General features: G+C 38.0%; 1 protein-coding gene across 2 annotated transcripts; it reads left to right on the top strand.

Moving 5' to 3' along the window:
• Positions 1-278: 278 nt before the first annotated feature.
• LOC125835364 (serine/threonine-protein kinase RUNKEL) lies at positions 279-9,145 on the top strand. Of its 2 annotated transcripts, XM_049514489.1 has the most exons (10): positions 279-464; positions 549-638; positions 1,751-1,803; positions 1,937-2,012; positions 2,538-2,599; positions 2,688-2,766; positions 2,859-2,918; positions 3,793-5,439; positions 6,437-7,306; positions 8,026-9,145. In XM_049514489.1, the coding sequence occupies exons 1-10, from the start codon at positions 417-419 to the stop codon at positions 9,139-9,141; spliced, it is 4,101 nt and encodes a 1,366-aa protein (XP_049370446.1). In that variant the 5' UTR covers positions 279-416; the 3' UTR covers positions 9,142-9,145. The 2 variants fall into 2 exon arrangements, with proteins under 2 accessions (XP_049370446.1, XP_049370447.1); XM_049514490.1 differs by lacking the exon at positions 2,859-2,918.
• Positions 9,146-23,432: the final 14,287 nt, after the last annotated feature.

Genomic DNA, 23,432 nt, shown 5'->3' with positions numbered 1-23,432 from the left:
AAAAAAGAGAGGAAAAATTCAACTAAAAATGCAGTTATGGATTCAAATTTAAACCTTATGATAATAGTACATTAATTAGTCAATCAAACCGTTGCATACAATTATTAAACAAACGGAATATACCTTTTTGCCCCCTATTCTATATTTTTAAATTTTCTTTCTCTGAAAAAATAATATTTCTTCATTTCATTTCATTATTTTTCAACTCTAAATCTTCCCGCCCACACACTCTCTCTTTCTCATCCTCACAAATCTCACCATTTTCAAAAAATTTCAGTGAATTTTTGTTTGATTTCAATGCATTTCTTCTGTAAATCTCCTTGATTAGCAGAGAAAAAGAACTGTATTTGTTTCAATTTCAGATTCAGAAAAAGAGGAAAAACCCTAGCTAAATTTTGTGCGAGCAAGTGAAAAATATGAATCAGTATCATATATATGAAGCTATTGGCCGTGGAAAACACTCGGTAATGGTTTTTTTTTTCTCTGTTCTTCTTTTGTTTGCGTTTTTAGGTTAAATGTGTTGTTTAAGTTTTTTGGTTTTTTTGCAGACTGTATATAAAGGAAGAAAGAAGAAGACAATCGAGTATTTTGCGATTAAAAGTGTGGATAAATCTCAGAAAAACAAGGTTCTTCATGAAGTAAGGAATCCCTGGAAAAAAAGTTTCTGTCTTTGTTTTGTATTTGAATTTTAATTGTAATTTGAGATTTATTTCGTATAGAATTTGTTAGGGAAGTGGAATTGGATCATTGAAGTTTTGATTTTGATTTCACCTACAACAACATACGTAGTGTAATCTCATAAGTGAGGTCTGAGGAGGGTAGAGTATACACAGACCTCATCCTTACCTTGGGAGGTAGAGAGACTAGACTGTTTTTGATAGACCCTAAGCTGAATTTGCTTGCACCTCGGACACAATAAAATTGCGGAAGTGCCTGATTTATACTCTTGATAACAGTGGTATCTGGGCCACGTATTATAGTACATAGTACTGTCTGTTTAACTATGCTCATTAAGGTTTATGTAGATGAGAAGATTTCACCTAGTGTTGTCTTTGGTGAAATTCTATCCTTAGTTCCCAAGCTGTTACTTGATCTATTTGATTGCTAGGCCACCATATTGGGAGGATGAGAATTTATGATTTTAATTGGGAACCAAGCTGCACAGTTTATTGCCTACCCAGTAGGTCTTTTAGAATTTTGAAAACTTCATAATATTGACCTTTCATTGTAGTCAACTTCTTTTGGAGGAATAGACAAAAAGGATTTAGTAATTATTTGTGAACCATCCTCAGTATGGAATTTAGTAATCGTCTGCTGGAAGAATATACTTATAACACGTTGTGTAAGTTATACATTGACTTGCTGTAAAATTCTATAGGTGCCTGCTTATCAACAGTTGCTCAATAGATCTGCATACTCAATTGTTCTAACATTTTCTGTAGTTCCTGCACATCTTCAAAAGCAGCTGAACTACTTCAGAAGCTAAATGTATATGCTTTTAGTAAGTGTGGTCTTAGAAAACAACTTGCATGATATTTATTGATGTTATGGATTGTTGTGCTTGTGACTATTGTAGTTGTGAGATTATTGGAAATTATACGAGTCATAACACAGTCTTCCTATTCCGTGTCATAAAATTGAAGTCCAGTGAACAAATTGATCAGGAAACCCAACCTTTTTCTTAAAATCTATTTCCTTCAGTTTTCTTTATGCATGTATTTTATTCTTCTATTGGCAACATTTGCTGCAGGTCAGAATTCTTCATTCTCTAGATCATGCAAATGTGTTGAAGTTCTACTCCTGGTAAGAATTATCTTTTTCCTTTCTTGCATATAACTCCTTTCTTTTTCTTCAATTTCGTTTCTGGGGTGAAGGTCTTTTTGGCATTTAATAAGAAGACTTCTCTGACTTATTTTCTTAATCAACTGACCCGTAGGTATGAAACATCTGCACATCTGTGGTTGGTTTTAGAATATTGTGTTGGAGGAAATCTCATGAGCTTGCTTCAGCAGGTAAGCACTAGCAGGTCTGCTGTGTTTTATAAATAAATTTCATCATTCCAGTGGTATAACTGCTTACCAAATTAGGTGTGTTTTGCTAGTGTTTGCATATAGGATGCCTCATGCAGACATTAGATATAAACCTCCAAATTTGTGATAACACCCTAATTCTTCTTGGTCTCCTTTTTAATAGTGGCATGGAATATTGAGGTTTCATGGTAAGTTTGTTGAATGCGCCTATTGGGACTCCCAAACAGGCACTAAGGACATTGGTTTCATGTGCGATTGAACACTTCAATTTAGATGATTGTTTGTAGTTTCACAAATAAATTTTGTCGACACTTTGGGTTAACTTGTTTCTTGTACCAGTAAAGTGAGGTGAAAGAAGTAGGTTTCTTTTTCTGATTTGTATTTTGAGAGTAGTCAAATGACCACAGTTTACTGTAGTTAATAATGTCACATCTGCATCATCTTACCTGTATTTTAGTTTTAACTACACCTGGGAGATTTTAACATCATTTAATCTCTGGGTTGAAGGATGGTAAGCTTCCCGAAGATTCAATTCATGATCTTGCTTGTGGCCTTGTTAGAGCTCTTCTGTAAGTAACTTTAGCCTTCATTGTTCTTTTGTAACACTTGTTGTTTCGGGCATGAATAACCTTTCTGGTGTTCTGTCTACTATACCAGATACTTACATTCAAAGGGAATAATTTACTGTGACTTAAAGCCATCAAACATCCTATTGGATGAAAATGGAATCACGAAGGTATGGTGATCTTTATGTTGAGATTTTTCCACATCATGATGAGTGCTTTTGACCAATTATATGATTTTGAAGTTCAATTTGTTTCCTGGCAGCTGTGTGATTTTGGATTAGCAAGAAAATTGAGTGATTTATCAAAGACACCTTCCTCCCAGGTAGTTCAACTCTCTTTCCCCTCCTTTTCCCCCTAAAATGAACACATGAAAAGTTAAATTGGTGGCATAACTGTTTTGCAGTTCATAAAAGGTAAATGCCTGAATGGTGCACTAGTCAATTCACTTTTTTTAATAATGGTAGTGTGCGGGTTCGTTTGCGCGCACCTCCTCCACCAACATAGGTACCAACTGGGTAACTCTATCCACCACTTCTTAGGAGGATGACAAGAAACCACGAAGTGTTTTTTGTTGTTATTAAGATTTGAACCCTAATTTCCAAGGTTTGCACCCACTTCATTGGTCCACTTTCTTGGGTGACTGACTCTGCACAAGTCAAGTCTGGTCACTTTTGTGTTTGTAGAAGTGGTTTATATTCATCTGTAATTATCTGAGGCTGCACTTTGGAATTAGGAAGCTGAGCCAGAAAACATAAAATGAAGCCAAAAGAAATAGATTTTTATTCTTCTGGTGCAGGAAGTGAGGAAAACTTAAGAGGAACACGGTTTCCGTTGTTTGGACATTAAAAAGAAGCAAAAGAAGCATCTTACAATGAGCTAACTTCTCGACATTTCTGCAGAAATTCTCTAAGTTATTCTTTTTCGGTCTGTCTAGAGAAATTTCAAAGTCAAGAGGACGCACAAGTTTTCTCAAAGATCTTACAATTACTTGACTTCTTCCTTTCTTTTCTTTTACTTTTCAATTCACAAATCAAACATGGAAAACACAGTTCTAAATTTTTGCATGTTTCCTTTAATCAACTACCGAATAGAATATAGATTTTTTAAAGTGATATTTATTGCTTTTGGTTTTGATTTGTGTCCTTTCCCTGCTGTTGTCATTCATATGTGCTATTTTTGTATCATGTATTTTTCAGTTACCACAAATAAAGCGAGGAACCCCATATTACATGGCTCCAGAGCTTTTCCAGGATGGAGGGGTCCATTCCTATGCCTCTGATTTCTGGGCTCTTGGTTGCGTCTTGTTTGAATGCTATGCTGGGATACCTCCTTTTGTTGGCAAGGAATTTACCCAGTTAGTGAGATCAGTCATTTCTGATCCAACTCCAGCACTTCCTGGCACCCCAAGCCGCCCCTTGGTCAATCTGATTAACTCTCTTCTAATAAAAGATCCTTCTGAAAGAATGCAGTGGGCCGAGCTTGCAGGACATGCTTTCTGGAAAACAAGATTTGCTCCAGTGCCTTTACCTCCTCAGCCTGCTTTTGATAATATGATAGAAATGTCTTCTAAACAATGCCTTTCAGAAAGGAACAGTGAAAAGCCTATACAAAACAAGACCCCACAAAAGACTCGTGAAAAAGATTCAAAGGTGTCCCTCAAGCATGATGAAAATTCAAATACTGGATCCAGAGGTTACGTGACACCAATTAAAGGAATATCCAGTGGCCGGAAAGCTCAAATGAAGGGTTCTGGCAGGACAACTGATGACAAGCAGAAAGACACCTCGAGCAATACTAGAGGTGTCAATCTATTACGTCTTTCAAGAATTGCAAAATCTAATTTAATGAGGGAGAATGAGAAGGAGAACTACCGCAGGCCATTGCCTAATAACTCTGAGAATGATGCTGAACTTAAGGTTGAAAATACTGACATGGAACTTGACTTTAATGAGAATAATGAGGATGATACACAAGATGAACCTGATGAAACTGACAGCACTCAGAGTCCTGAGTCAACTACTTCAACTCCAAATCTGACAGAGGGTAATGTGGAAGAGATGGATATTGATAGCAGACATCCAGATACACCAGCGGTGGTTAATACGCCTTGCTCAGATTATTCAAGGACATCTGACCATGAACAGTCTTCTAAATATGAAGTGGCTGCTATGCTACCTAACGATAGCCCTCAGCTAAAGACTCCTGTGATTAAAGAGAATTCTGCGAATGACTCTGATATCTCAAAACCATCTACGAACCTTTCAGATATTCTTTGGCATCCATCTGATCTCTCGGTCAGACCTGTAATGCCTAGCAGAAAATCAGATAAAGGTTCAGATGCAATTCCTTCACTTTCATTCGATGCACCTCAACTGTCTGATTTTGTCAAAATGTCAAAGGAGCAATTAGACTCTTTTAATAGTAGAATCATCAGTATTGTTAGTGGGAATACTCCCTCAGGGGAGAAGCAAAATGTGATCAGATACCTTGAGCTTTTGAGCAGCAATGCTGATGCAGCCAACATCTTGACCAATGGGTCTATTATGTTGGTTCTAGTCAAAATGCTTCGTCACTCCAAGGTTACTCTGTTGCGTGCTCAACTTGCTTCACTTATTGGTTTGTTGATTCGTCACTCCACTTTTATTGGGGATGAGCTGGCAAATTCTGGAATATTAGGTGCACTAACTGATGGTCTGAGAGACAGGCAAGAGAAAGTGAGAAGGTTTTCCATGGCTGCTTTGGGTGAATTACTATTTTATATATCTACTCAAAATGAGCATGCTCGGGATAACAAACCAATGGAATCTCCATCTAAGGACAGCCGACCCTCATCCTGTTGGCAGGTAACTTCGTTGCTGTAATTTCTTACTTGGTGCAGCTTGTCAAGTTAATTACTCCCTCCGTTTTCATTTTTGTCCGATTTTGACTTGGCATAGCATTTAAGAAAATAAAGAAGATTTTTGAATCTTGTGAACTTAAATTAAAGATGTGTAGAATGTACCAAATGTTCTTAAATCTTGTGGTCTTAAACATGTCATATGGAAAGATGAAATTAAAGAGTTGCAAAAGAGAAGGCACATTGTTTTTGAAAAGGACCAAAAAGGAAAGTTGGACAAACAAATTGAAACGGAGGGAGTTATATTTGTTAAAATTCCTCTCCACAATAAATTACTAGGCTATATTGCAATGGGGTTTTAAGTATTAAGTGTTCTATGAGCAATCACTTAAAAGCATAGACACTATCAGAAACACAATTCAAGCACCAATGCAGCTCTTATGAGAAATAATGCAAGTTATCACTAGGATATAAATGGTATACTTATTAATGGGTTAAACACCAGCAACCTTTTAATTAGTGATAATTATACAGTCACGTATACTATCAGACATGTAAGTGTATACAATGATTATCTTGTAGTAAATCATGTCTATAAATCTGCATGTGACAAATTTCTAACATGAAGAATAAGATGGATGGCAAATGACAACTTGGCATAGACTTCACTTTTTCCTGTTAGCTATCTGTCCCACATCACGAAATATTGTAGAATCTATATATACAAGATTCTACAAGTTTTTCTCTGTATTTTACTGGAAGAACTAATAAGCTGGCAATTCCCTTGTAATGCAACACTATATAGCAGTAAAATGAACAAGAGTGTTAAGATATTTCTCTTGGGGTTGTGGGAAAAATAAGATAAAATCATACAAGCATCTATACTATCTTTACATAAAATAAGATAAAATCATACAAGCATCTATACTATCTTTAATTCTTTACATATTGCAAAGTCTCACATTCTGTCTTAACATTCCTTTCTGAAAATGTTAATGTTGTAGGTTACAAATCCAATAATTTCATTGGTTTCATCACTTTTACGAAACGGAGAGGATGATATTACTCAACTTTATGCTCTGAGGACAATTGAAAATATCTCCAGTCAAGGAGGGTACTGGTCTGCTCGTTTCACCAGCCAAGATGTCATTACTAACCTCTGCTACATATTTAGGGCTCCTGGAAAGCAGGAGAGCATGAGGCTGACAGCAGGGTCTTGCTTGGCTCGTCTTGTTCGTTTTAGCCCTTCTAGTATTCAACGAGTCATGGAAAAACTTTCATTCAAGGATATGGTTTCAAGCCTGGTCAAGCGTAATCCACGAGAGCAACAAATCTGCTTAAACGTTCTGAACATGACCCTCCTTGAAAGTCATACACTTCCAAGTGTTGGAAGGTACCTTCTTGCCTTGGTCGAAGACAAGAATCTTGTTCTGAATCTTGTGACTCTAATTGAGCAGGGAAGTGAAGTTTTGAAGGGAAAGGCACTCATATTTGTGGCTCTACTTTGTATGAATGGGAAGAGGTGGCTGCCACTATTTTTTTGCAATGCTAAACTGCTCTCAACCGTTGATAGGTTGGTTAAGGAGAAGGATGACTTTGTGAAGCAGTGTTTAGATGCACTTGGGATGGTTGTCGCATCAACTGTACCAAGTTTGCTTGAGTGTATATCTGGGGACATTCAGCAACTGAAGGGTGGTAAACGCCGTGGGCAGATAATTAGTGTCACAAGTCGAAATTCTTCTAAGAACAGTATGCATTTATTTCCTGTTGTTCTCCATCTTCTTGGGTGCGCTTCACTGAAAAGAAGGGTTGCTAGTCATCAGGTTCTGCAACAGTTGGCAAATCTACTTAAACTGGTGGAGTCTCCTTTCCAGGTGATCTGATGATATCTTTATTACTTCTTCTAATTGTAAAATTCCACATATAAGACAAGGTTCTTACTTAGAAGAAAAGAAAAATCCAAATGTTCCAAAAGCCCACATAGAAGACATATAGCCCTTGTCCTAGATTTGGAACCTTCAATTTAATATGGTTCGTTTGCAAGACCTCCTAGTAATCGTCACCTGAGCCAAGTGTTAGCTACCAAGCTAATATAAGCTCCAAACTCTGGTAAAGAAGGGTGGGCGTAGGGGTGCATAAGATTAGGCTGATGATCTGTCAATGTGGACTGTGTATTTTGAACACTTAAGGGTCGTCTGGTAGGATGTATTACCCTTGGTATTATTTAATACCTTGTCTGGAAGTGTTTTCAATGTATGTATAGCTAATATATCTATAACTAATCCTATTTAGTATTATAGGGTGTATAACTAATACATAGCAACCCATGGTATTAGCAAAACCAGGGTTATTGATACTTGGTTAAAGACAGAACTACCTTGAAATACGTCAACCAAATCACGGATAAGAAATGATCCCAGCATTGCTAATAATACCCTATTCAGTACTATTCTTATACACCCTACCACACGGCTTAGGGATTTAGCTTAGTTTGCTCAAAATTTTGATCCATGATAAACTGAAGATGCATGCAGAAGATTGGGTTTCTTGTTGGTCTACGAAGCCCTTACACGATTCTTACTTTCGGTTGCAGGGTAGAGATGATTTTCAGATAACACTTTTACGTGTTCTTGAGTCTATAGCAGAGGAGATGTCTCTGGTTCAAGAAAGTTCTAGTATTTTTGTTAGCCAGATTCTACCTAGTTTATCTGTTGTTTACAAAGGGAATAAAGATGGAGATGCCAGATTCTTGTGCCTGAAGATTTTGTTTGATGTGATGGTCATTTTACTGGATGAAACATCTGAAAATGAACAGAAGCCGGAGAATTTGAAGTCCATATCTAATTCTTACTTCCTCCCTCTCTACCCCTCTTTGATTGAGGATGAGGACCCAATACCTGCGTATGCTCAGAAACTTCTTGTGATGCTCATTGAGTATAACCATATAAAAATTGCAGACATTGTCCACATGAAGATTATCTCCCAGTGCTTTGAATTTCTCCTTGGTGATTTCTCAACTGCAAATGTCAACAATGTACTGCTCTGCTTGGCTCTTACATCTGCTCCAGAGCTGGAAACCAAATCTCTCTCCCAACTAAAAGTTGTCAGAAAGATCGGAAGCCTTTTGGAATTTGTATATGCTAAGGAGATGGAAGATTTCATTGAACCTACGCTTCGTTTGTGTAGGGCTTTCCTTTTACGCTCAGTAGGCAGTGTGAGAGGCTCTAGGTTTGCAAAAGAACCTGTTCGTCTATTTGAAAATTCCTCTGATGGAGCTAGTGCCTTTGATCAAAATGAATGCATCAGAGATATTATGGACTTTGGTGAAAATGTTGGGGTCTTATTAGAACTCACCCATTTGAATGAGATTAATGTTGCAGATTTAGCTTCTGAATGCTTAATTTTATTGCTCAAGGCAGCTCCGAGGGAAGCTACCACTGGATTCCTGACAAATCTTCCCAAAGTCAGTCTCATCCTTGAGTCATGGAGACAAAGCACATCTCACTTGCTGTTGCAACGGATTCTGATTGCACTTGGTTATTCTTGTAGACAGTACCTGTCACATGCAATGATATTGTCAATAAGTTTGCCTGAGATATCAAAAATCGAAGGAATTGTTTCTCAGGTCAAAAGCTCCACAATACCATCTCTCGTTGATTCTGCTTCTCGTGCAGCATTGGAGCTTCAGAGACTGCCTCGTTGCATTTGAGTTTAGACAGGTTAGTTGTTTGCTTTGGTTGTATGCCACTTTCTTATCTTCCTTTTCCATCAGGAGTAATCACATCATAATAAACCTTGTTCATTGCTCGGATTATAACTTATTGAAACCTTAAACACTTGCTTTGCTCTGAGTGCAGCCAACAATGTGTTGAAGCATGTTATATCTCCCTTTAGGCACAGATACATAAACTGCAGCTCGGATCAAATGGATATTGTGAATGGGGAGATAACTGTGGTTGTCATCGACCTTTTGTATAAACCAATGTATGACTATCATCCTTAATATCTTCAATTGAGTGGTATTCTTTGTAATACTTCATGCAGATACCAGTAAATTTTTGTAATCAATGGCAAGCCATGATAGTTCAATTTATCATTTATGCCCTTTTCCAGGTTCTGCATCTTTCATTTTGAGGTAGAGACTTTTACCTTTTACATGCCCATCCTCTCCCTCCCACATTTTATACATAATTTACATTCAATTTAGTGGTATGTATAAGTTATGATAAAGTATGTGCAAAATCTGTATAAAAATTGTATTTTCAAACATTTGATCAGTTTGTTTCCTTGTCATGTTTCATCCAATATCGTACAACTTACATACAATTTGGTGGAGGGTTGAGCAAGACTGAATTGGAAATATTACACTCCCCTCTATTTCTAATGCCCTAAAACTTTGATTGGAGAATCAAAATTATAGTCAATGGTGTTTTCTCAACCTGGATTATGATAAGTCTTAATTGCGTCCTCAAACATAGATATTTAGAACTATTTACCTCCTAATTTATGAGAAGTATTAATTACCTCCTTTTACTATGTTTCAATTTATATGACTTATTTTTCTTTTCCAAATCTCAAAAGGAATGACAAATTTTTAGATTTAGTAAAAATTTAACATGATTTATAGTTATATAAATATTTATGACTTATTTTAGATTGTATCTTTTTTAGATTTTATGTCAAGTCAAACAACATTAAATTTGCGGAGGGTAAGTGAGTCATATAAAATGAATGGAGTAATTTTTTCCATCATGTGGCATATTAGAGGGTAAATAATTTCAAAATTCCATGTTTGAGGGGGTAATCAAGACATTTCACAATTGAGGTGTGAAGAGTTCCAAAAATTTATGACATTTCATAGTTTGGGGGGTGGGGGTGGTAAAGATTCCAAAAATCCATGTTTAAGGGGGTATTAAGACTTTTCATAGGTTAGGTGTGCATGCCAAGTTTAAGAGGCTTTTTAGCTATTAACTCAATAAATAAGGTTTGACATGAGGGATGGAGATCACAGATCTTGAAATACTCAAATGCACTTTAAAGAAGAAAATAAAAACCTGAGGTTTGAGAGTCCCAATGAGTTCAGATGATGATTTGATATTTAGTTGAATAGTTTGGACGAGTCTCGAGAGGCTCAGAAGCATTTCAAATACTTAAAATTGAAAATTAATGAATTTAATAAACAAGAATTGACGAGGATCAAATATGTGTCTATACGACCTGGATCTGTCAAGTTCCTAACCTTGGTGAGATCGATGGAAACTCGATGCCTTAACCTGACCTAAGGGTGGCAACAGGTTTGGGTTTGGTGGGTCGGAACGACTGGAATCAGGATGACTCTAGTCGGGTTTCCTCCGGGACTAGGATCAACCGGGTCGCGATACTCGGGATGAAATGGAAGTCCTCTCCTGTCACTTCTGAGCCAACACCCTAGATGTGACCGGCACTCGAGAACCATTGTTGGTCCTCAAGCGAACCATTAGCATGGCTAACTACTTAGCGAAAAACTAACTCAAGCAGAATCAAGCTTTAAACAGAATTAAACCTTTTAATCTCAAAGTACTCAAATGTCTCAAAATACTCCAAAAACAAGAATTGTTGAAATACAATTTAACAAAGGAATACATAAAATATATTCAAAACTAACTATATATCTATGAAGCCTTTGTTGTTCCAGATGTATGTTGGGACAAGATCCACGACACCTCAAAATAACTAACTAAAAGATAAAAGTAGAGTCCTCTAGAATGCAAGGAGGCTCACCAAAGCTAACTGGAAGTGCAAGTGATCTCAACGAAGCGCCTGTTGATGATCCTGAACACCTGTATATGCATTATAAAAAGATGCAGGTCGAATGATATCAGTACATTGAATGTATGAGTATGTAATATCGCGAAAGCAAAATACCTGAATGAAAGGACTACAATAGATATAAATATATACTCAACTGTAAGTAAAGAAATAAAAGAGTGAAAACATTTAAACTTTACAAATACTTACTCATCTCTGAACTCAACATATTAAGTGATAGGATAAAAATACACTTTTAGCTCTATTTGGGAGATTCTCTAACCGATAACCATCACTATGAGCAACGCGATGGTACAATGTCTCGCTCATGCTGCTAGAACTGTCCTATACCTTGCGGGGATATAGAACATCTCAACTAAGTGGATCTAAAGAGTCATCTAAAAAGTACGATCTTTTACCTATGTTGGCTACATGGTTTATGAGGAATGTGAGTTGTCTGAACTCATCCCCATATCAATGCTCAATACTACTCCCAATAAATATATACTCATGCTAAAATGTATAAAACATATTCTTTCTCAATTTTGAGGTAATTTCTCAAAATATCCTCTTTAAAGAGGTAATGCTCTGAAACATCTCTAAACTCGTTAACTCATTTAGAAATCAACATATCTTTTTTCTCAATGTAAAAAAATGATACATTTGGGAATACTTAGTTCCCTTATACTCTTACTCAAATCATGTTTAAATCTCTTTCTCAAAACTCATCTTTACTTTCTCCGAAAATCAGTTTAAGACAAAAATATTTACTTTAAAAGATTCTCAAAAATTATAACTCAAAATAGGGTTCATGCTGAAATATAAACATGAACACCTCAACTCAAAGATCTCAATAACAATATAGAAAACTCAATACTAAGAAATTAAAAACTCACAACTCAATGATACTACTCATATCAAGAATACTCAAAATTCATGATAAAATCCTAGATTACTCTTTTACTGAATTTAGATATATGTAGGGCGTGAGGACGAACTCAGTTCGCCACTATGATAGCCTTACATATGTAACATCTCGCACCTAGAAACGGTTATAAAGAGTTTAAAATATGAAAATATTGATTTTTGGAAAGAATAAGGAAATCTGAAAATTTTATCTAAAGTTAAGAAAGTGAGTTTTGTCCATTTTCAAACGGCCATAACTCCTAGCTCAGGAGGATTTAGGAGCAGCTCTTGATATGGTTGGAAATACCTTGGAGAGATCTTTCCATCGCCGCCGAGATTGCACGATTTTGACATCGTATGAGTGAGATATGCCTTTCGAAAGTTGGGCTATTGGATTGAGGAAAGTCCCAATCCGGATTTAGGGAAGGGCAAAGTAGTCTTTTCTCTAATTAATTTCCTAATTTGATTTTAGGGATTTATTGGGGTAAAAACATGACTTAGTCAGTTTAGAGAATTGAGAAATACGCTTAGGGCTTGGAGAAGAGAGAAAAGAAAAAGAAAGGGAGAAAAAGGCAAGAATTCGTCAAGATCATCCAAGCTTGCGAGTGGAATTCGTCGGGGGTGATCCCTATTAAGGTATGTGAGATCTTTTCGTGTTGGGTTAGTTCACCCACACACCAACTTGTTTCAATCCAATTGTTTTGAGTTGGTTACATGTTGAAGAAGTAAGGTTCTTGAAGAACAAATTGTAGAATTCTTGTTGGTTGAGTTGTTGATGCTTGGGGGGGTCAGTTGATTCATGTTTATGAGTTGTTTTTCGAGTTATATTGGTTGTATATTGAGGGTACAATTGATCCTAAGTGTTTGGGGAAGGAACTATGGAAGTTAGGGAGGTTTAGAGAGGAAGAACGGAAGAGAAAAGTCGGAAGTCGCTAGGCAAAAGGGTTGGGGCGCCGCGCCTGCCAGAGCGCCACAAAAACTTCTCTAAAGTTTGGCCTCTGGCGTGTCGCACCAAAAAGACTTCTCTGAAGTTTGAGGGCTGGCGCCCCGCGCCTCTCAGAGCGCCAAGGACGCCAATTCTCCCCATTCGTTCTCCACCGTTTCGTACTTGTTCCTAAGCGATGTACCTATGTTTTCTAGTTGTTTCCAACACTCTAAGGTACATCTAAACATCATGAAATCATCTGTAAACATGAGATCATGAACCTTGAATCCATAATCCAATTCAAGGAAAGTAAAGATCAAAGTCAAAGAAGTTAAGAGTCAAGTCTAGAAGTTAAGAAGCAAGTCAAAGCAAAGTTTCTTAAAGTTTTCAAGAGTCTTTAACAAACGTTTTAACTTCGTTTTTAGGCTCAAGTTTCAAGTTAAGCAAAGAGTAAAGAGTTGAGTTCATTTCTCAAAAAGCTATAAGGGGACTAAGTATTCCCAAAGAGTTTATAAATGTTTTAACATTTGGGTAAGAAAGGGAACATCGATTCCAAAAGAGCTTTTAAGCTAAGTTTTGAGTAATTATCTCAATCCAAAGAAAGAGTTTTGTTTTCACAAACATATGAGCTAAGTATATTTTGGGAGTAGTATTGAGCACCGATATGGGGATGCGAGTTCATATTAACTCAAGTCTCTATAAACCATGTAGCCATCATGGGTAGTAAATGATCATACTTTTTAGATGACTCCTTAAGATGCTTTTAGCATAGACTAGTGGATCCACTAAGTTAAGTGTTCTATATGACGGCAAAGTATAGGACAGTTCTGGCAGCGTGGGCAAGACGCTGTATCACCACTTAGGCTCATAGTGGTGGTTGTCGGTTAGAGAATCTCTCACAAAAGTTATATCACTTTTATAATTAAGTAAAGTTGAGTTTGTTATTGCTTTATCTTTAACGAACTAAGTTGTTTACACTGTTTTACAAGCCTTACATATATTGCATGTGTCTTATTGCTTTATATTGAGTTCAGTTGTTCATGAGTTAAACAGAGCCAAGGTAAGTGTTCCTTTGTATTCCTTTCAAGCTTAAGTTGTTGTTTAGCTTTCCAACTCGCATATTTGTACATTCAATGTACTGATGACAATTGGCCTGCATCGTATTATGATGTAGACACAGGTAACCAGGATTAGCATCCAGCGTGATGTTGTTTTAGTCGAGCACTCTAGAGTTAGTGGTGAGCCTTCTTGCATTTAGGAGGACTCTTTTATTCGCTTTCCTAGTTTTGCTTTATTAGGATGTTGTGGGGTCTGTCCCAACATCCATCTCAGTATTATAGAGGTTTCATAGACAGTCAGACAGTTAGTATTGAGTCTCTCATTGATTTATTTGCAAATACTTTGTTTTGAGACATAAGTTGCCGTTTTGGCTAAGATGTTATTATTTAAACTATTGCATTGAGTTTATTCTGTTGAGTTAAGTCTTCCGCTGAGGTAAGTAAGCCAGTCCAAGGGTCCGCTTGGGGCCAGCGATGGTCTCCGAGTGCCGGCCACGTCCAGGGTGTAGGCTCGGGGAGTGACAAACTTGGTATAAGAGCACAAAGTTCAAGAGTCCTAGGGAGTCTGTGAAGCCGTTTCAGTAGATTCCTAGTTATCGGTGTGAAGCGCGCCACATCTATAATTAGGAGGCTGCAACATTTAGGAAATTCTTCATTTCCTTCATATCCATTTCGTGCAATAGAGTATATCTCTAAAAGTTTCCCTCTAATTCGTGCTTGTGCGTGTTTCTGATAACCATGCCTCCACGAAGAGCAGCACGAGGTCGTCCAGCTAGGAGAAACGTTGAACCACAAGAGCAAGGGATACCTAATGTACCAAACGTGCAACCTCAAGGCGAGATCACTAATGCTGAATTCCGTGAGGCTATTCGGATGCTGAGCCAAACTGTGACTAACCAGCTTGGGCAGCCAAGAGGACCAATACAAGATGAGGCTAACACTTCGAGGATTCGTGAATTCTTGAGAATGAATCCTCCTAGTTTCACTGGTTCGGTCACTACTGAGGATCTAAAATTTTTTATTGAGGAGTTGAAGAAGGTATTTGATGTGATGCATATCGCAGATACTGAGCGAGTTGAACTAGCTGCATATCAACTGAAGGATGTTGCTAGAACATGGTTCGATCAGTGGAAAGGGGGTTGATTTGAGAATGCACCACCTACTAGTTGGGCTTGTTTCGAGAAAGCCTTCTTGGGGCGTTTCTTTCTCCGAGAACTGAATGAGGCTAAGGTACGAGAATTTCTTACACTGAAACAGGATTTCTTGAGTGTGCATAAGTATGGGTTGAAGTTCACCCAGCTGTACGCTATGCTCCTGAAATGGTTAAGGACATGAGGAGCAGAATAAGCTTGTTTATTGCTGGCTTGGGTCGTTTGTCAAGCAAAGAGGGCAGGGCAGCGATGCTGATAGGTGACATGGACATATCATGGTTGATGGTTTATGTGCAACAGGTTGAGGAAGAAAAGCTGAGAGACATGGAAGTGTTCAGAAGTAAGAAAGCGAAGACAAGGAATGAGTCTAGGCAGCAGAAAGGCAATGTGAATCGTTCGTCCTTTCAGCAGAAGCAAAAGGGGCCTGCTCCATCATCTGCTAGTGCACCTGCACCTTGAAACAAAGGCGAGTATTATGGTCAGAATTTGCAAAACTTCAGATCTAATCCAGCGCAGTCCTAGGGTAGTGTGGCATAAAGAGGTAGTTAGGCTCCTGTATGTGCTAAGTGTGGGAGAACCCACCCAAGTAAGTGTCGTGATGGTTTGACAGGTTGTTTCAAGTGTGGACAAGAGGGACACTTCTTGAAAAAGTGTCCCAAGAATAAGCAAGGTAGTGGAAATCCAGGCAATAGAGCCCAATCTTCATCAGTTGCTCCACCAAACAGGGCTGCACCTAGAGGAGCTACATGTGGTACTTGCATAGGAGCAAACTGCCTTTATGCAATCACCGGTCGCCAAGAGCAAGAAAACTCTCCAGATGTTGTCACTGGTATGATCAAAGTCTTTGCTTTTAATGTTTATGCTTTGCTAGACCCAGGAGCACGTTTATCTTTTGTGACCCCTCATGTTGCAAATAAGTTTGATGTTATCCCTGAGAAACTTTGTGAACCTTTCTGTGTTTCCACACCTGTTGGGGAGTCTATTCTAGCAGAAAAAGTCTAGCGTGATTGTCCTGTTTCCATCAATCACAAAGACACCATGGCTGATCTAGTTGAACTAGACATGGTAGATTTTGATGTCATTCTAGGTATGGACTGGCTTCATGCCTGTTATGCCTCCATAGATGGCAGAACTCAAGTTGTCAAGTTTCAGATTTCTAATGAGCCAGTTATAGAGTGAAGTAGTAGTTCAGCTGTGCCTAAGGGTCGTTTCATTTCGTACCTTAAGGCGAGAAAGTTAGTTTCGAAGGGTTGTATCTATCACTTAGTTCGAGTTAATGACTCAAGTGTTAATGTACCTCCCATTCAGTCAGTTCCTATAGTAAAAGAGTTTCCGGAAGTCTTTTCCTGATGATCTACCCGGAGTCCCTCCTGAAAGAGAAATAGACTTTGGTATAGACATCATTCCAAATACTCGTCCTATCTCTATTCCGCTATACAGAATGGCACCAACAGAGTTAAAAGAGTTGAAAGAGCAATTGAAAGATTTGTTAGACAAGGGCTTTATTCGACCAAGTGTCTCACCTTGGGGCGCTCCGAACTTGTTTGTGAGAACGAAAGATGGTTCCCTTAGGATGTGTATAGATTACCGTCAATTAAATAAGGTTACCATCAAGAATAAGTATTCTCTTCCAATGATAGATGATTTATTTGATCAACTTCAGGGTGCCACCTGTTTTTCAAAAATTGATCTCAGATCAAACTACCATCAGTTGAAAGTTAGGGAATGTGATATTCCAAAGACAACATGCAAGACTAGATATGGTCATTATGAATTCTTGGTCATGTCCTTTGGTTTGACCAATGCATCAGCAGCGTTCATAAATCTTATGAACAGAGTCTTCAAACCTTATTTAGATATGTTTGTCATCGTCTTCATTGATAACATACTAATCTATTCAAGGAATGAAGAAGACCATGCTAGTCATCTCATAATAGTTCTTCAGACCTTGAAAGATAATGAGCTGTATGCCAAGTTCTCTAAGTGTGAGTTTTGGCTTGAGTCTGTGGCATTCTTGGGCCATATTATTTCCGGTGATGGTATTAGAGTTGATACTGAGAAAATTGAGGTGGTGCAGAATTGGCCAAGACCCACATCTCCAACTGATATTAGGAGTTTCTTGGGCTTGGCTGGCTATTATAAGAGATTTATTGAGGGTTTCTTGTCCATTTCGTCTCCTTTGACGAAGTTGACTCAGAAAGTAACGAAGTTTCAATGGTCTGAGGCTTGTGAGAAAAGCTTTCTAGAATTGAAGAAGAGGTTGACTAGTGCCCCAGTTTTGACCTTACCAGAGGGTACTCAAGGTTTTGTGGTGTATTGTGATGCATCCAGAGTTGGTTTGTGTTGTGTGTTAATGCAGAATGGCAAGGTGATAGCTTATGCCTCCAGACAATTGTAGGTTCATGAGAAAAACTATCCAACCCATGACTTAGAGTTGGCTACGGTAGTCTTCGCTTTGAATATTTGGCGTCACTACTTGTATGGTGTTCATGTTGATGTATTCAATGATCACAAGAGCTTACAATATGTGTTCACTCAGAAAGAACTCAATCTCAGACAAATGAGGTGGTTAGAGTTGCTCAAGGATTATGATATGAGTATTCTCTACCACCCAGGTAAGGCTAATGTGGTTGCTGATGCTTTAAGCAGGTTATCCATGGGTAGTACCACCCATGTTGAGGAAGAAAATAGGGGGTTGGCCAAAGATGTGTACAAACTTGCACGCTTGAGAGTCAGACTTATGGATTCCACAGAAGGAAGAATAGTGATGACGAACGGGGATGAATCATCACTAGTGTCAGAAGTGAAAGAAAAGCAAGACCAAGATCCCATTTTGCTAGACTTAAAGGCAAATGTTCATAAGCAAAGAGTATTAACTTTTGAACAAGGGGGAGATGGTGTGTTAAAATACCAAGGTATATTGTGCGTACCAATGGTGGATGATCTCCAAAAGAGGATTATGGAGGAAGCTCATAGCTCCAGATATTCCATCCATCCGAGTTCCACCAAAATGTACCGTTATTTGAGAGAGGTATATTGGTGGAATGGTATGAAGAAGGATATTACAGAGTTTGTTAAAATACCAAGGTATATTGTGCGTACCAATGGTTGATGAACTCCAAGAGAGGATCATGGAGGAAGCTCATAGCTTCAGATATTCCATCCATCCGGGTTCCACCAAAATGTACTGTGATTTGAGAGAGGTATATTGGTGGAATGGTATGAAGAAGGATATTGCAGAGTTTGTTGCCAAATGTCCGAATTGCCAACAATTGAAAGTTGAACACCAAAGGCCTGGTGGTTTGGCGCAGAATATAGAACTTCTAGAATGGAAGTGGGAGATGATCAATATGGATTCATCACAGGATTGCCAAGGTCTCGCAGACAACATGATTCTATTTGGGTGATTGTCGACAAGATGACGAAATCAACCCACTTTTTACCGGTAAAGACTATCCATTCAGCAGAAGATTATGCTAAGCTATATATTCAAGAAGTGGTAAGATTCCATGGAGTCCTGGTCTCCATTATTTCAGATAGAGGTGCACAATTTACTGCACAGTTCACGAAATCTTTCCAGAAAGGTTTGGGTTCGAAGGTGAATTTAAGTATTGCCTTTCATCCTCAAACTGACAGGCAAGCAGAGCGCACTATTTAGACCTTAGAAGATATGTTGAGAGCTTGCGTGATTGATTCCAAGGGTAATTGGGATGATCACCTACCTTTAATTGAATTCGCTTATAACAACAGTTATCATTCTAGCATCCAGATGGGTCCATATGAAGCTCTTTATGGGAGAAGATGCAGATCACCTATTGGATGGTTTGAAGTTGGTGAAGTAGGGTTGATAGGACCAGATTTGGTTCACCAAGCTATGGAAAAGGTGAAGGTGATTCCAGAGAGGCTGAAAACGGCACATAGTCGTCAAAACTCCTACACAAATGTTAGGAGAAGGCCACTAGAGTTCGAAGTAGATGATTGGGTGTATCTGAAGGTTTCGCCCATGAAGGGTGCTATGAGGTTTGGTAAGAAGGGCAAACTTAGTCCCCGGTATATTGGACCTTATCGCATAGTCAAGAGAATTAGCAATGTAGCTTATGAGTTAGACCTACCTCAAGAGTTAGCAACAGTTCATCCGGTATTTCACATCTCTATGTTAAAGAAGTGCATGGGAAATCCTTCATTGATAGTACCAATTGAAAATGTTGGGATTAATGATAGTTTATCTTATGAGGAGATTCCGGTTCATATTTTAGATCGCCAAGTTCGCAAGTTGAGAACAAAAGAGGTCGCATCAGTCAAAGTCCTTTGGAGGAACCAATTTGTTGAAGAAACTACTTGGGAAGCTGAAGATGATATGAAGCAGAGATATCCACATCTCTTTGAATCCGGAGGGAATGCAGATCAAGGTACTAATTCTCTTCTTAGTACTCTTTGAATTATGAATGAGCATGTTGATTGTAGCATTTACTTGTTGGGTGCTTGATATAGATGTTACCACCCTTAGCTTAGTGAAATAAAGCTCATTCGAGGAAGAATGTTCCCAAGGGGGAGATATTGTAACATCTCACACCTAGAAATGACTATAAAGAGTTTAAAATATGAAAATATTGATTTTTGGAAAGAATAAGGAAATCTGGAAATTTTGTCTACGTTAAGAAAATGAGTTTTGGCCATTTTCAAACGGCCATAACTCCAAGATCAGGAGGAGTTAGGAGCAGCTCTTGATATGGTTGAAAATCCCTTGGAGATATATTTCCATCGCCGCCGAGATTGCACGATTTCGACATCGTATGAGTGAGATATGCCTTTCGAAAGTTGGGCTATTGGATTGAGGAAAGTCCCAATCCGGATTTAGGGAAGGGCAAAGTAGTCTTTTCTCTAATTAATTTCCTAATTTGATTTTAGGGATTTATTGGGGTAAAAACATGACTTAGTCAGTTTGGAGAATTGAGAAATACGCTTAGGGCTTGGAGAAGAGAGAAAAAAAAAGAAAGGGAGAAAAAGGCAAGAATTCGTCAAGATCATCCAAGCTTGCGAGTGGAATTCGTCGGGGGTGATCCCTATTAAGGTATGTGAGATCTTTTCGTGTTGGGTTAGTTCACCCACACACCAACTTGTTTCAATCCAATTGTTTTGAGTTGGTTACATGTTGAAGAAGTAAGGTTCTTGAAGAACAAATTGTAGAATTCTTGTTGGTTGAGTTGTTGATGCTTGGGGGTGAGTTGATTCATGTTTATGAGTTGTTTTTCGAGTTATATTGGTTGTATATTGAGGGTACAATTGATCCTAAGTGTTTGGGGAAGGAACTATGGAAGTTAGGGAGGTTTAGAGAGGAAGAACGGAAGAGAAAAGTCGGAAGTCGCTGGGCAAAAGGGCTGGGGCGCCGCGCTTGCCAGAACGCCACAAAAACTTCTCTAAAGTTTGGCCTCTGGCGTGTTGCACCAAAAAGACTTCTCTGAAGTTTGAGGGCTGGCGCCCCGCGCCTCTCAGAGCGCCAAGGACGCCAATTCTCCCCATTCGTTCTCCATCGTTTCGTACTTGTTCCTAAGCGATGTACCTATGTTTTCTAGTTGTTTCCAACACTCTAAGGTACATCTAAACATCATGAAATCATCTGTAAACATGAGATCATGAACCTTGAATCCATAATCCAATTCAAGGAAAGTAAAGATCAAAGTCAAAGAAGTTAAGAGTCAAGTCTAGAAGTTAAGAAGCAAGTCAAAGCAAAGTTTCTTAAAGTTTTCAAGAGTCTTTAACAAACGTTTTAACTTCGTTTTTAGGCTCAAGTTTCAAGTTAAGCAAAGAGTAAAGAGTTGAGTTCATTTCTCAAAAAGCTATAAGGGGACTAAGTATTCCCAAAGAGTTTATAAATGTTTTAACATTTGGGTAAGAAAGGGAACATCGATTCCAAAAGAGCTTTTAAGCTAAGTTTTGAGTAATTATCTCAATCCAAAGAAAGAGTTTTGTTTTCACAAACATATGAGCTAAGTATATTTTGGGAGTAGTATTGAGCACCGATATGGGGATGCGAGTTCATATTAACTCAAGTCTCTATAAACCATGTAGCCATCATGGGTAGTAAATGATCATACTTTTTAGATGACTCCTTAAGATGCTTTTAGCATAGACTAGTGGATCCACTAAGTTAAGTGTTCTATGTGATGGCAAAGTATAGGACAGTTCTGGCAGCGTGGGCAAGACGCTGTATCACCACTTAGGCTCATAGTGGTGGTTGTCGGTTAGAGAATCTCCCACAAAAGTTATATCACTTTTATATTTAAGTAAAATTGAGTTTGTTATTGCTTTATCTTTAACGAACTAAGTTGTTTACACTGTTTTACAAGCCTTCTATATATTGCATGTGTCTTATTGCTTTATATTGAGTTCAGTTGTTCATGAGTTAAACAGAGCCAATGTAAGTGTTCCGTTGTACTCCTTTCAAGCTTAAGTTGTTGTTTAGCTTTCCAACTCGCATATTTGTACATTCAATGTACTGATGCCAGTTGGCCTGCACTTATTATGATGTAAACGCAGGTAACCAGGATCAACATCCAGCGCACCATTGATCTAGTCGAGCACTCCAGAGTCAGTGGTGAGCCTCCTTGCATTTAGGAGGACTCTTTTATTAGCTTTCCTAGTTTTGCTTTATTAGAATGTTGTGGGGTCTGTCCCAACATCCATCTCAGTATTATAGAGGCTTCATAGACAGTCAAACAACTAGTATTGAGTCTCTCATCTATGTATTTGCAGATACTTTGTTTTGAGACATAAGTTGCCATTTTGGCTAAAATGTTATCATTTAAACTATTGCATTGAGTTTATTCTGTTGAGTTAAGTCTTCCGCTGAGTTAAGTAAGCTAGACCAAGGGTCCGCTTGGGGCCAGCGATGGTCTCCTAGTGCCGGCCACGTCCAGGGTGTAGGCTCGGGACGTAACAATATACTTGGAAGAACAAAGTTCTTGGTGAAATCGGTGAAAACTCGAAGAACGCTTAAAACCTTAGATTTCTCCGCTTGGATCATTGCTCTAAGACTTGAAAGCGCATTAATGAACGTAAAAGGATTGATTAACACTGTTTAAACCCTTAATTAGGTGTAAAAATATCGTGGTTTAGACTTAGAAGAGGTGGGAAAAGACTAAACTATCCCTGTTTAAAACTAACGAAAACCTTCCACTTGTCCATCCACGGTTCGTGGTTTGATCTACGGACCGTAGATCCCATATGTGGAATTTATATTGAATTTTAAGGCTCAAAATTTTATTCTATGAGTCCAATCTACATACTACATGTAAACCTCCTTAAAATATGTGATTCCAATAGTACTTAGGTATCACAAGCCTATAGCATTTTGTGTTTTGTTAATCCTCTTGGTAAAATTCATGATTTTAATGTTACTTATAAGATAATGTTGAATTCTCATACAAATAATCGAGCCCTGGGTATTGAGAAAATCCTGTTGGGAGCGCCATCCCTGAATGTGCCCTGCAGTGCACCATCCGAATTTAGTCGGAACTTCAATGTGGGCTCCGGACACCGGATGGGAAACCAAAAAAACTTTTTCCAAAGGAGCTAACTCCAAGTGATGTTGGATTTTATAGGCTTATATACCTAAGAAATATGCAACAAAGTATTTTCTTCAAATCCAAAGAGAGGACATGGGCTTTTATGATGCATAAAGAGACTATGAAAGTTTAGATATTGTTATTGTAAATGAAATAATTTTTTTTTTTAAACAAAGGGTTGGTACAAATTTGTGAAAGCTAAAGGTTTAAGAGAAAATGATACAATTATTTTCATAAATAATTGTACCTTTTGCTCTTAAACCTCCGTCTTTCACAAACTTATGCCAACCCTTTTGGAAAGTAATTTTTTTGATTTCTTTTGTAATAACAATACCCGAACTTCCATAATCTGCTTGATATATCATAAAATCTCACGTTCACTTTGGATTTAAGAAAAATAAATACGTTATTGCATATTTCTTAGGTAAATACAAGACTAGAAAGTCCAACATCATCCATCATTATCCTAAGTAACATTGAAATCATGAATTTTACCAAAAAAATTAACAAAAACACAAGATACTATAGGCTTTTGAACCCTAAGTAATATTTTAATATCATATTTTAAAAAGGTTTACATATAGTATATAGATATCCTCGTGGTAACA

The sequence above is a fragment of the Solanum verrucosum genome, unplaced genomic scaffold (genome assembly GCF_900185275.1).
Source record: "Solanum verrucosum unplaced genomic scaffold, falcon-dt-bn FXZP01000127.1, whole genome shotgun sequence".
Taxonomy (NCBI): domain Eukaryota; kingdom Viridiplantae; phylum Streptophyta; class Magnoliopsida; order Solanales; family Solanaceae; genus Solanum; species Solanum verrucosum.
Note: the sequence above shows the minus strand (reverse complement) of the source record. Positions and strands in the feature narration are given on the sequence as shown.